The 14,942-nt window shown below is 40.2% G+C and overlaps 1 protein-coding gene across 1 annotated transcript in view; it reads right to left on the minus strand.

Moving 5' to 3' along the window:
- Positions 1–2,313: 2,313 nt before the first annotated feature.
- The window catches only part of LOC111654619 (obg-like ATPase 1), a 42,682-nt gene continuing 30,053 nt past the window's right edge, over positions 2,314–14,942 (minus strand). The window contains exons 8-11 of the mRNA XM_023405699.2: positions 10,081–10,221; positions 9,435–9,531; positions 4,973–5,095; positions 2,314–2,807 (exon numbers count right to left, since the gene is read on the minus strand). Coding sequence (XP_023261467.1) covers positions 2,706–2,807; positions 4,973–5,095; positions 9,435–9,531; positions 10,081–10,221 — 463 coding nt within the window. The 3' untranslated portion in view covers positions 2,314–2,705. The remainder of the gene's footprint in view (positions 2,808–4,972; positions 5,096–9,434; positions 9,532–10,080; positions 10,222–14,942) is intronic.

Here is a 14,942-nt window from a genome sequence, read left to right on the forward strand (position 1 = left end):
CAACATTTTGCTGGCAATGTTTTATCACTCACAAAGACAGCAACAAATCAAAGCACAAAGTTGTGTCATTACAGCAGAAACACGAATGAGGGGGGAAATCGTTGCATAAACCCTCATAAGTGAACATGAAGTGTTGTTTTAGTCAAATCATGATTCTATATTGATTTCTTGTCTGTTCTTTGTACAGTATATAGCACAAGTGTCAGACAGAGAAGTCACACAATGGCAATAATTACAGCATGGCAACACTTTTATTGTCATCCAAAATAGAGATAATTTCCTCTCTGTAATAATATGATACAATACATTTATAATAACCATTGAATTTCCCAACACTATCCCTCGTGCATATTTACTTTCTCTGAAAAATGCCTCAGTTATTTATATGTTTATTTGTTATAACTCAACTGTTCTTTTTTTGTGTGATTTTTCAAAGGCCTTTGGTGTGCATGTGATTTACAACAGCAGGCCGTGGTCTGTTTTGCTGGGTGTGTTTTTCAAGGCAAGCTTTCCACTCAGTGCCCTTCTTGGTTTGATGCTGCTGTGGTTTGCCTCGGGCCAGAGTGGCACCGCTTGATTGATGGTGCTGACAGAACATTTGTACCAACAGAGAATCTGTCACATTCCTGGACTCGTTTTATTCCTCAAAGAGGTTCTACCAGTTACACTGCTTTTACAATCCACCTAAGTCACATGATAATGTTTATGAATACTTTGATGCTAATTTGTTTTCATTAGTAACCACAGGTTATGTTTGCATGTATGCTCTGAAATGTGTTCCATGATGTCTGGACAGGAAGGACACCCAATGAGTGTGTAAGTCATTCAATCCTGCCTCTCCTGTGACAGAAAAATTATTGGTATCAAACCCCGAAACAGCCTGTTGAGGACGCACTCGCCGAAAAAGAGACTTTGTTATGGTGTTTTGTTTCTATACAACATCTGCGTGATTCTAAATAGCTTTATTACTCACTCTGAAAAGATTTATTGTCACTTTATGAAAAACAAAATACTCCACGACCCAGACCACTGGGAACCACTCGTCAATCTCTGAGCCTCAAGACTACAACAGATAGATAATCTTTTAGGGTTTAGGTTGGCCAACACCACCACCGCCCCGAGAAGAATGCAAAAACAGTTTTGTCTCAAGCCCCCATTGTGCTCTCCAGAGGATTTGTATGGTTTCACTTAGAAAACAGACAGCTGAAAACAGCCTGTTGTTGTACAGACGACAGTATAGGGTGTAAATGTTGGTAGCAATGACTTGATATGCTGCATGAAATTTGTGTGAGTGATTAAAATCAGTGGTTAATGCTAAAACTACCAAGCAAAGTAAGCTTAATGTTATTTGATACACATGTCGTCCGTCTTTCATTCCATCTAACCACAATAAACACTATCCTATATTTTGCCACTGATCTCAAACCTTAAAGACTATAATCCACCTTATTTCCATGACAAACACTGTGCTTTGTAGTGCTAGCACAGGCTCGGCTCCATAAAACATCCTATCCAAAACTTGGATATGCAATACTATCTCTGTAAAATGACCATTTTTATTCAATTTTTTTGTTCCCATCAAAAGGCCATTTTGTTCTCTGCAGTCTTAATGGTTACAAGATATTCAGCAAAGCACTGCTGATCTACAGCTCTTTGTTGGGACTCCCACGGAGAATACAATCTTACTTTGAAGCACTGCGGCTGCAGCCATACAATTCCATCAGCATAAACGCTTCACAAACACTTACACACAAAGTATAGGGGCAAGAAAAACACTACTTCTGACAACAGGAATCGTTTTCTGGTTGTGCTTGTGGATTGTGTCAACTTCTATTTTCATACTATACAGAATATCATAAAATGTGGACTTTTTTGTGAAAAGATGGTTTGAATTAATATTTCTTTTCTTTTTTTTGTAGGTGTGTATTTGCTTTCATGGTTGAGGGATGGGAAAACTGTAAACATAACAAAGAGGCCATTTTTGTCAATATTTGAAGATTATAGGGACAATGGAGGAGAGAACACATATTCATTAATCATAAATGAAACATAAATTGTAAATGAAAGGTTAACTTAGTCACTTTGCAAATAATAATTTAAACTGACCAATTCTCTTGGCCGAAACACCTGCATCCTGCTTGTGCCCTTCTAAAAATCATCATCACTTAACAGATTTAATTATAATTGTCCCCTCTCTGCTACAGTCAATGTCAGCTGTGTCTTTTAATTCTCTAATCAGTGGTCGGCAGGACCGCTATCACCATCCCCATGCAGCTTCCCACTCAATACAGACATCCCAAAACACACACAGACTGGTTTTTTTCAAATGTTTTATTGAGTGTAGACATCTGGGCTACTGTAAAACATGCATTATCTGCAGAAGGGGGAGAGGAGCAGGTGGCATTGTCCCCGCTGTCAGCTGTGTCAGTGCTGGCACCCGTGATGGAGATTAATGAAGTATCTGGAGAGTAATATGCTCCTTCAAATGCTGCTACAATTTGGAGTGGGGGCCGATCCTGATCTTAAATAGCAAAGCTGTCAGAGTTTACTGAACCTGTGCTTTGGCACATGAAGGTGGGGGGATCCTACAGGACGGAAAACAAAAAGTGAGAAAGTGGCAGTGTGTATCAGCCCAAAAAAAAAAAAGAAAAAAAAAGAAGGGTAACAATACAGTCATTTATGTAAACAAACAGATTGTTCTTGTGTCACTTTTTCTTTTGTGCATTTGGTGTGTTAAATTTGAAAAAGATGATGTCTCCATCCTCAGCAACATAGTTTCTTCCCTGTTGTCTGTATTTCCCAGCTGCCTGTAATATAACAAAGAAAACAAAACAAATTAAAATAAAAAATAACAATCAAAAAACAAACCAAACATTGTATAAGGCTCAGGTTATAGACTGTTACATACTCTAGCTGTTCAGTAAATGGCATCATAGACAGTATAGAGCCCGTAATAACATTATATTGTAAATAAAAATAGAAAATAATAGCACAGGATAAATATCCAATTGCCTTCACTAACTTTACTCCAACTGCAAATGTCATTTTCTCTTTTCTTATCATGTCATTCTCAACACACAAACACACACACACACACACACACACACACACACACACACACACACACACACACACACACACACACACACTTCCATGTTTTGTTCAAGGGGTGCCTGAATTCCCACTGAGAGAATAATCCTCTCTTCTGCCCATTTCAGTTTCATGTACACAAGCACAAAATGTTAATAAGTCTTTGATTACAGCACTATCAAACTTGTCAAGGAAACAAAATAAGTTCTAACATTTCTTTTGTATACAGTAAGTGTTTGTTCTCCTTCCCGGCAAACTCAAAATAATTGACTTGAAGTGCTAATACGGACAGGTTTATGCATTCTGGTTCTGCACAGCGCACAATTAATTAGAAGAATCAATGTCCCTTTAAAGGCTCAGGAGACCATTTAATCCAAGCTCAATACCACCAGAAACACTGGATGGAGAGGGAGACAGGGGGAAAAAAAAATCAATGGCTATTTGTGATTCCTGAGTATGTATTAAACCAGACATGTCTAACTGGTTCATTTGCACTTGAAAGCAGCCATCTGGAGCAGCAAGCTTGGCTTAAGCAGATATGATTACTAATAATGTGATATCCTCGTACACTGGCCCTATTCAGACAGCCTATTCCCACAACTGGCATTAAATAGCATAGACCTTAATGCCACAGTCAGAAACGCTCCATGTTCTTATGAGGCTAAAAAAGGGATTAGTAAAAGAGCAAGCAGTAAGGACCTGACACTCAGATCTCAACCTCGGATAACAATAGTGAAGCCCCCCCAGAGACCGACACATTTCACCCTCTGTTTGCAGCTTATGAGGGGTGTGGACAATACACTGCTGCTGCATTAAATATTAAATGCTTATTAAAAAAAAAAAAATGGACCTGAATAGTAAAGAGATTTGAATGTTTTCATAGTGCTTCCTTTCCACGCTGGTCCCCGCAGGTCTCTGTGTGTCACCATGATTACATTAGTTGAGTCTGTAAGTGGGCACATGGAGTTGATGGTGGTGATATTGGGATTGTAACAGCATGGTTTACAGCTGCGGCTCATAAAATGTCACACATAGCAAGGTTAACCTCTGCTTTAATTCAGTTAATTGAGAATTAAATTAAAAAATGTCTCTATACAGAAAATACATTATTATTATTAATTATTAAAAAAAGTGAAACGAATTCTACAGTGTTGATTAACTGATTATTTACTCTGTACCTTTAATTACAGTTTATCGATATGACACTAAATTGATGCCAAACCTAAAACAATGCTCGTGGCAGGAAAGAAAGAAAAGCATTTTGAAGCATTTCGCAAAGTACCTGTGTAGCTGGCGCCCAGTTATTGTCTTCACAAATTCACCATGAAATCAGTTATTACATTTGACAGGAGTGTGCACATGAACAACCCCCAGCCCAGTTAAAAGGTCAAAACAAACACTGGCCATCATAAAAATAAGATATGCAAGTCACATTTGTGCGTTACCCATCCATGAAACAGTCCTTATTTGAGGAATTTCACACTTTATTTAACTTGCCGCTTTATATCACTGTCACATGCCTGCAGTGGCTTGGGGATTTGGCAACAGAGAGCTCTAAGCTAACAGCGCACTCTATAGATCTGATAAATGCCTGGTGAGGTGAAGAAGTGCTACCTCTGAGCGACTGTGCTAAGCCACGAGCAAGAACTACCATCAGCCAGTTAAGACACATTGTGATAAAGATATGCACAGCTGGAGCAGAATGGCAGTGTTTAGAGCCAGAATCAGCTGGCTTGTCAGGAGTGGTGCTGGAGTGTGTGCAGTAATTTCTTCCCCTGAGTAAAGGTGAAGAGCAGTTTGCAGTAGGAGCTGTGTGGTGACTGTCAGCTCCACTGATCACAGGAGACTTTCCCTCATCTCCTCTGGCACCCTGACTGCTCACCTTGACAGCGCTCTCGCTGCCTTCCTCTTTAAAATCCTGGAATTTCATTACTTCCGCCATAATGAAGCCCTTCTCAAAGTCTGTGTGGATCTTCCCCGCAGCCTGTGGAGCCTTAGTTCCTTTCTGTCACGAGGAAGGAAAAGAGAGGACAAATGAATTGTTTTGGAGAAGATGGATTACAGCATGCGAGCGACATGGTGTTTGATAGGGTGATAGCGTTGTGAGCATCACTCTGGGGTGTTTTCAGTCGGGGTATTCTTGCCTCAGTCCTGATTTCTGGATAGCTTTCCACTCGGCTGTGCCCTGCTAGGGCGGCCTGGACACCGATAAGGACCCAGCACTGCTATCAATGCCTTCTGATTCCCATTCCGTGGTGGTATTGATTTCTGTCCAAGCAATCTTGCCTCATTGTGGGTCGCTGCTCGGCTCTCTGGTCATGACAGCAAGAGGACCTGGTGTTGCAGTGAGAGGCCAGGGTGGTGTAGACCTCACTGCATCAGGCCTTACTACTGTGATACTCCAGAGTTTGGTAATTCAAATCCAAACATTTAATAATATTTCACTGTTGTAGATGCAGGGCTGTGAACAGTTTTTGATGTCTTTAAATTGACTTGAAATAGACAGTGATGATTTTATCTTCAAAACATACATTATAATATGCCCCTGCAGTTATTTCAATCCAATTTGAAAAAGCACAAAATAACAATTTAATAGTTTTTAAAATTCTTTGTGCCCGGAATCCTCTTTAACACTCCAAGACACAACTGGTGACTGATGAAATGTGCAATTTATATGCACTGAAATAATGCTGGGCGGAAATGACAAATGACCCAAATAAGTGACGTGGCTGCTGTGTATCATTATGACTCCTGCCTGTCGACCTGCTCGCTCTCTCTCTGCTCCGCAGCGCTGTGCTCAGGAACTGTTGAGCAGTTTTAATTATGTATATAATCAGGTTGGGGTCAACATATTTCATGCCAAAAGAATGATGCGTATTTAATGACTCTAATACATTACCATCTCTTTGCAATCTCATTGACGGAGTGCTTGTGAGTTTAACTACCATTAATCAGCATCAAGGTTTGTCTATCTGGAGAAAAATAGATTAAGGGAGGGATTTTTTTCATATGGCGCATTACAAGGGATCCACATTGTCCTAGTTAAGAGCTATGCAGAGCAGGCTGATAGATAATGGTCACCTCGAGGCTGCCTAATAAAGCATGTTAAAGGACTTAGGAACACGACATTACTGAGTGTAGTTTTTACAATGCAAGATGTATTGGCTTAATATAGTTACTCACTGATGCTTACCTGACTAAATGCCCCTCACACACAATCAAGGCTGGCTGTAATCAGTTATGCCGAGGAGGACAGGCGTGTTTTTGAGGATGCCTTTGAAGTGTTTCGAGACTTTTTTTGTAAACAGCGAGGACATCAGTCATGCTGAGACGAGTGTGCGTCTAAACACGGTGATGTCATCTGACTTCACTGTTATGTGTCCTGTGTTAAAGTGGAGGGAGTGAGCTCACCTTCCCCTCTGGCCTGGACACAGTATGAGAGCCCTAATAAAAATATTTACCAATGTCTGTGTTTGCATGTGTTTCATATCATCTACAACAATACATTTAATATTAATATAGAATAATATCTAATAAGACTTGCCCTTATTTAGAGGTTTGGTATTCTTATTACATGCAGCCGTATAACTTTCTTTTCTAGTCAGTGGCAAAAGAATCAGGACAGTTATTGTATTTTTGTACACTGATATAAAATTTGCATTTCTGATCAAAATGTGAATATTTGTCTGAAGCATCAACATGGGGCATCCTGTTGGCAGGCGGTCTGAGACTCATACAGTACACCTGCAATGCCTTGTGTTCATATCCGACCGGGGGGTTTGTTACATGTTATTCCCTTCGCTCTCGCTTCCTTAACTTGCTGCTTTCTCATCTTTGTCAACCACCTTATAAAAGCAAAACACCCTGAAATAATCTTCAAAAAGAACACACAGCATGGGTTTCTGAGCTTGTATGTGTCGTAAACACAACACAGAAATATCAGAAGCTGTGGTAAATCTCCGTATCATCTGTACATGTCCTCCTCTGAGGTAACTGGTTAAGTCTTAAATGCATCTACTGTATATCAACCACATCTCAAAAAACATTTTTGACTGGTGCTTTGTTTTTGTGAGACATCCGTGGATCTCTAGTCAGTGTTTGTAATCCAGCCAGTGCTGTTCACCATAGCCTCCTTTAAACAACAGTTTATACAATGCTTCAGGAAAATGAAATGAAATTATTGAGCACAAGTTTTGTTTTGGTGGTGAATTATTAACATTTTTGGCTGCACACAAGACCAGGGTCTGGACGCTCATTCAGTACTAATGCTATTTATTCCAGTTGGTACTCACTTTCCACAGCCAAGCAAAAAGATTGGAAATGTCATGTAAGGAACATCATGAAATGTTTGTAAATGTGCTTAATTTTGTGAGATTTTGCTGACCGATGTGAGAGTGTCAGATCAAAGTTCATCACAGAGGATTTATTATTTGCTACTGAATATAAATTAAAATAAATTGAATTTGAAACGTCAGTCTTAATTCTGTTTAGCACATCAAGAACAATAAGATCCATATATCTGTAGATATTTTAAAACCTGATGCTTGTTCCTCACTTTGGAAGAGAATAAAAAGAAGACAGGTCGAGACCTTAAAAAGATCACTATAGGCTCTTTAACCTCTCAAAATAACCAAAAAAAAACCAGCTGCGTCATGTCAGAGATCTATCATGCACAATACGAACACAGCTTCTCATGTACAATCAATTGGCAGGTTATTAGGTACATGTGGGTAACTTTAATGCAGGGTAATGCAACAGTCCTGCAATAACTCCTTCTTCATGAAGGTTATAATCTTCAGTTTGTGTGTGTGTGTGTGTGTGTGTGTGTGTCTGTGTGTGTGTGTGTGTGTGTGTGTGTGATCATTACGATGTTCTTTGGGGTGCTGTTGAACTGTATTGCAGTTTTTCTGTTTATGTTATTTACCCTATCCTCATTGATATAGATGGGGTGGACAAAATAATAGAAACACTTCAGTCAGTATAACTCAATACAGTCCAACAACACCCCAAACTGAAGTCCATACAATGACCATACAGTATAATCAACACCTCTCTAGACAGTGTAAACACAAACTAAACATTATAGCCCTCATGAAGGACGCTTTACTGCAGAAGTGCTTTATCAGACTATGTTAGTTTCAGCTAGGTTTACCTAATACACTACCTACTAAGTGTATGTCCTTTGAGTTAATAAGTATTTTCAATTTTAGAGAATTTTAAAGCAATAATGTAAAGTAATAATGGTCTGAATTGTAATTCACTCCATGAGATGTTTCTGTCATTATTGCTTTCAAAGAAAGATCATTTATAGCAGTCTATTCAACGAAGATATTGAATATATATCTCATAAGAGAAGCTTGAAAATTTCTTGACTATTTGTCACTAAAATGAAAACACTGCAGAGGAGCACATTCAGGGAACAAAACCTCATTGATCTGCTTAGGGGTAAGTTCTTTGAAAATTGCTTTTTGGAATCGTCCTCCAGGTTCTGTTTATGGGACTGAAAGCATTCTGCATTATAAAAGTTTGATTTAAAATTGCAATCCCTTGAAATATCTGAGGGGATGGAAGAGTAGATATGATTAAGTACAACAGGATGCAACCAAAAATATTTCATTTTTAAAAAGTTTTCCAAAAAGTTACTTTGCTGTATTAAAACCACCTACATGGATTTATGATATGTAACTCCTGACTGCTCAAATACCTTATTATATCTGCACTTAATTCTTCCATTTGCTCAAGAAAAAAAAAACCCACAATAACAGCATGCAAAGCCAACATCTGTATTGATGTAAGTCCTGCGATCCCGTTGCACAAAGCTCTTGGCGGGCCGGGCTCAGTAAACTGAGACACACAGGGAGGGAGGAGCCCCCAGCAAGGCCCACAAACAGTCGAATGAAAAGCGACATCAATTTTGGCACAGACAACCTCCGTCACACAGATTAGGCAGGCACAATGCACAGGCTCCTTATCTCCAGCGGCAGGAGGAGGGCAGGCAGATCTGCACAGGATGGAAACATTCTCATGGACGTAATGGGCAAAATCAATTGTTGCCCTCCTCAATCAATGTAGCCCCCACTTTCACTGTTCAGCAGCTCACCAGTAATTGAAGTTATCCTTGGCCTGTAATGACTAGCTAAAGCACAACCATGACAAGTTGAAACCAAGTTGAAAGTGTGTGATATCAGTGAGGGTGCCAGCAGAGTGGAACGCGGGACACTGTGTGTATTCCTTTGTGTGTGTGTGTGTGTGTGTGTGTGTGTGTGTGTGTGTGTGTGTGTGTGTACATGTGGTACACACCCTCACACTCTCATGTATGTGCACAGCAGGCAGCTGGCTCTTACCCGAATGGTCCATGCACGGACCTCATCTGGTCCAGCGGTGAAGAAGTACTCCAGCTGCAGGGCTGCGTAGCCTGTCTTGATGATCTTGCTCAGGGCGCTGGTGGAGAGAAATTTCAGCTTGAATCAAGGGGTCTGAACTGTTTAAGTATTCTTTATCGCCACTGATGCCTAGACAAAGTTCACTTCGGTGGCAAGGCCCCATTCATTCCAATATAAACTCATTAAGTGAATAAGATGGGTCACTTCGTTTCACATAAGACATTCAACTCTCCAATGGTTTCTTTGATTAATTAGAAAGCCTGTAGACTCATTTAGCATTTTTAAGAATTCAACCCGATGCCTCGTTCTGCGCTGAGAGAAAAAAAAAAAATCTGCTGTCACAATTTTTCTCTCCATAGAGGTTTTCACACAAGAACAATAAACCCAAAATGCCCAAGTTATAATTATACCTACAGATGACAGATGACAGTTAAAAACTTAATTTAGAGGAAAACCCTTTGACTGAGTTGTTCAGTAAGAAGAGGGATCCTTTGCTTTATAATGGTAATTACTCTGCCATTTATTATTCTATCAGCACATGCAATTAAAGGAGTGCATGGAGGACACAGCTGATAATAAAGTGTGGGGAGACTGAATGCTAATTAACCTCTGAGTCTTGTGCTCCGTGCAGTACTTCTGCCTCTCCTCTTCACTCATGTCCTGTAGCTGGCTCTCCAGGCCGCCGCTGAAGGGGATGACCGAGGCTCCGGGGTCGTGACTGTCCACCCACTCCTTGATTTTCACCAGCCTGGTTAAAAAAAAAAAAAAAAAAAAAAAAAAAGAGCAGCCACAAAACTAGTTGGAGGACTTGATTAACACAAAAGTATTTGTTATCTGCTGGTGCTTGCATATTCATGAGAGCAGCTGAACATATGAGTGTTTGCAGGAGACTGCGCTCCAAAGGTGGCATTTCTTTCACAGAGTTTGACTTTCTTTCCATAAAAGTTTCCAACTGAACGTTTGATTTGACATGTTCTCAGATTTAATGTGGCCTTCAAGCATTTACAGCCTTTACTGAAGTAAAAGTTACAATATAACAATGTAAAAATACTTACAAGTAATACAAGTAAATATTGTGCATTTAGGACTTACTTAAGTAAAAGTACAGTATCATTAGCCAAATGTAGTAAACGTATCAAAAGTAAAAGTTCTCATTATGCAAAATAGGAATAGTCATTATTACTGATGCATGAATGTGTAAATAGCAGTTTACTGTTGCGTTGGACAAAATGGAAGCAATTCAAACCACTTTATGTGCTGTTAGATCATTTAATCTGCAAAAATGACACTTTGAAAGTCCTTTGACTGAAAAAAAATCTGGCCCTGCAGTAAAAATATTTAAAGCTGTTGTAGTTTAAATCACCCTGTCTAACAAATGTTGTAGAAAGAAGTGCCTGCATCTTGAAACAAGAAACAATAAGGCAGGTTGCTGCACAAGAATTATGGAAAATGAATTACGCCTTTGAAAAACAAAGGTTGGAATATCTTTAGTGCACCTGCAGATTACAAAAAAGGCTTTAAGGACAGAATTACAGACTGAAATGTCTTGACAGGAAGACAATGCATTGTTTTTTAGAGGCTGATCATATTTTATTGCATGAAAAATAACTGTAACTGTTAGATAAATGTAGTGGAGTAAAAAAGTACAAAATTTCTCCCCGATATGTAGAAATATGAAATGGAAATACTTAAACACAAGTGCATCAGAATTTTACTAAAGTAAACTAAGTTGCTTCCCACGATAGTTGACACACACACACACACACACACACACACACACACACACACACACACACACGCTGCTGTTTTGCCTAATTTTGACTATAAAAGACAAAGAAAGCCGTTCACCTGCTGTGTGTCCAACATTTACTGTAAGGCCAGGAGGGAGCAGAACAGCTAACCACTAAGTCTTACCTTACTTATAAATGTCATTCTCTTAACCGCCTGAGTTTTTTTTCTCTTCTTTTTGTCTTCCAGTCCAGCAGGACACCTGACATTGCAGGACAAAGATATCCTTACACTTAATGGTAACTCTCAGTCAGAACAATATGAGGAGGTTATGGGCAATTATGAGATTAGCCCTACAAGCTCTCAGGCTGGGATTGGACAGATCTCAAAGAACAGCATCACACAAATCCATTTTCACACGGTGGCCCTGACAGAGCTCCTAGGCTGGATTGATTCAAAGGGGTCCCTGTCATTATCTGTAATCCTAGTTTCCTGTTTAAAGCCCATAACAATCAAAGATTGGGAGGGACCCGACAACCTCAATACCACATCTATTCCAATAACAATGTCACCGCTTTATCACCTACAGCACCATATCACTGCTCCTACCTAATGATTATCAATATACAATATATGACAGGCTGGGAAGAGCAGTTTTGCTTTTGATTGGATGTTTTTTTTTTTTCCTCCAACAAGCTGCAATAACACTACAGGGTAAATTCGAAATGCCTCATATGCCAGTTTGTCTGTCTGTTCAGATGCACATCTATTAAGAGCCGTAACCTCATATTTCCCTTTCTGTTCGCACTATATATGCCGAGTTGATGTTTGACTGCCACTGCAATAAGGTGGTAGCCGACGTCTCTCCAACAAAGGACGGAAAAATAAAACACATTTAGTCAAACCCAAAAAACCTGAAAACACTGGAGATGGCAGGCGCTCCAAGAGGGGAAAAAATCCAATCTGAGATAATAACAGCTGTAGTTTGTCACTTTTAGCAGCACAGCTGTCTATTTGGTGGCACGTTATTTGCATTCCTCAGGTATTGCGTTCCCTACAGGCGGCTGAATAATGATTCACAAATCACTCTCTCCACACCAGTCAAGGGCTGTGATCCTTTGAATAGACCATTGTACCTGAGACTGTAATTGGTGAAGACTTGACAGAGCTGAGCCAAGCCAGCCAAGTAACAAAGAGGCTCCCGGTAGAAGGCTGAGGGATGATTTTAATAATGTGAAGCCGAGACGGAGAACGTGAGCTGCAAATGAGCACGGGGGTCTCCGGGTCCTTGCACTGAGTGACACAGGACCAGACAAACACCTTGCCACAGGAACATGAAACACCCCCTTCTCGCAACTCCAGAAACAAAGCACTGTCAATTAAGAGCTTTGATGCTCCATCAACATGACTCCCAAAACCAATTCTGTCAACTTCACCGCTGCCACCGTGCAATTTGTATTTATGTCCTTTCCAATTATTTGCGTGAAATTTTGTTGTAAATTGGGGGAAATGTTTATGTAAAACAAGCCACGGATATTTTTCTATTGTCTTGTTGTTATCTTTCTGTCATTCGTGAAAGTCTGAATTATGAAGGGTATTCATGTAAATCTGTATTCAAGACAAAATAAAAGTGTTGTTTTCTATACATCAAGGCCCATTCACAATTAAGTCCGCGCAATTTCAGACACAAGCTCGACTTAGTTTTTTAATGGCGGGTGTACTGGCTGTTTCTTCTCTGCTTATTAGCCACATCTTTTAAAAGAAAACTGAAATTCTATAGTAAAAACATTAAATAAATTTTTTTTTTTTTTTTTTATGTTTTACAAGTCTAAGCTACAAAAAAAAAAGCCAGTAAGAAGTGTGTGTGTGTGTGTGTGTGTGTGTGTGTGTGCGTGTCTGTCTGTGCCTTGTCAGTCTCCCATTATGTCCCAGCATTGAATGCCATCTCTCAGTGCTCGGTTAATAGAAAGATTCAGCACTTTCTGGTCTTGATATCCCTCTCTGAACAAATGATGCCTGAAATTTTTATTCTTTTTATAATGGAATTCCAATGGCCTTTGCTGCAAATCAAGTGGAAATTTTTGCATATCAAGTGGGAAAAATTAAATGTTAACCACGTTTTAATGTGATTAAGGGTGACAGGGACATTATTTCTGCTAATCATTCACCAGCTTGAAGGCTCAAACAAGGCTAAGGAACAAACCATGTTTGTGCTTTTCCTGCTGCTCTCGATTCAAAGAAAGAAAAATAGCTTTTGTCTGACTTTTATAACTATAAAAAAAAAGGTATGTATTATTTATTCTAGTTTATGCTTACAAATAAAAACAGGTCAATACGAAAGCAACACCGGGCAAGTCTTTGTATATCTGTTTATCTTACATCGAGAAAAAACAGCTGTCATGTTATTTGTCTAATCTTTAGATTTGATGCCTGTTGTATTTACAATAAATCTAATTTAAAGCACAAAATAAAAATCAAAACAACTGGAGCTTCCACAACAGACTGGCTCTGAATGGAGATGTCCCTCAGGGGGGCCACCCTCCGGAGCTAGTCTATTTGTCTTTTTGTGTGGGAATCCTGGGGGGGGGGTAATTCCTGTGTTTCCACATGCCTGGGGCTTCCCTGGGCTTTGTCAGAGCTTTGATCTGCTTAAATGGCTCAGGAGGGGAAAACAATGGGAGCTTCTAAAGTACAGGGGCAGCTACCTGAGACAATGACCTGGGCCTGTGTCTGACATACATTCATACAGGTTGGCTTTATTATGAGCGCTTAGCCAGTTAAGCATGTAAAAGGTGGGCCAACACCTCCAGTCTGAGTGTTCCTTTCAGAAGCAATTGAACGCTGATGGAGCTGAAGAGTAATCCACTACCTACGGTACAGCAACCAGATGCGTTACTGAGCCATTCCACATATCTTGGCAGCTGCTGGCTTGCATGCCGGGCACAGACTCATCAAGTAATAAACCCAGGGTCCCCTCTGTTTTGCTGGTCCCAGGTTGCAGGAACGAGCATCCTAGGGGGTTAGGATGCTGTGGCACACAGCGCACACTAACCCCCTCCTCTTTCCTTCCTCTGTGAAGGGAGACAGAAATGAGAGGTATGAGCTCATGTTGGCTTTTGAGGCTGGGAAGTCGGAGGCTCTGTGGGAAGCTTTTCATCCTCCCAGTGGTGAGCTCCTGAGCGACAAGAGTGCAGACGCTCTCTGCTCCCTGCGGCCGTGGCCGGATGGAAAGGCATTACACATCAGCCTCTGAGAAGGAGGGAGATCTGACACACGCTCACACACACGCACGCATGCACACAAACGCACGCGCACACACACACGCACACAAACGCGCGCACACACACACACACGCACACACGCACTATCACCAATATTGTCAACTTCTTTCAGCCTTCAAAGCAATCATGAGCTGAAGGAAACAGAACGTGGTGCAGGCACAATGGGAGCAGCTTTAATTAAGGGCATCATCTCACATCATACCTCAAACAAACCTCGAGGGTGTGCTGGTAACAAGCTTTTTTGAACAACTTTCTTTTCTTTGATAACTACACCCATTAAATTTTTAAAGACAAATCTTGTGACTTTAAATGTTTGCACATGATAGATAAAAACCCCTAACAAACCATCATTCCCGGTTTTGTCTTTACGATGGTTGTTGAGAACACACTATCAAAACCGAAGCTATGGCCTTGTTTAAGTGTATTTGTGTGTGTGTGTGTGTGTGTGTGTGTGGGGGGG

Source organism: Seriola lalandi, unplaced genomic scaffold (genome assembly GCF_002814215.2).
Source record: "Seriola lalandi dorsalis isolate HSWRI2012SDOR001 ecotype SW California unplaced genomic scaffold, Sedor1 jcf7180002054284, whole genome shotgun sequence".
Taxonomy (NCBI): domain Eukaryota; kingdom Metazoa; phylum Chordata; class Actinopteri; order Carangiformes; family Carangidae; genus Seriola; species Seriola lalandi.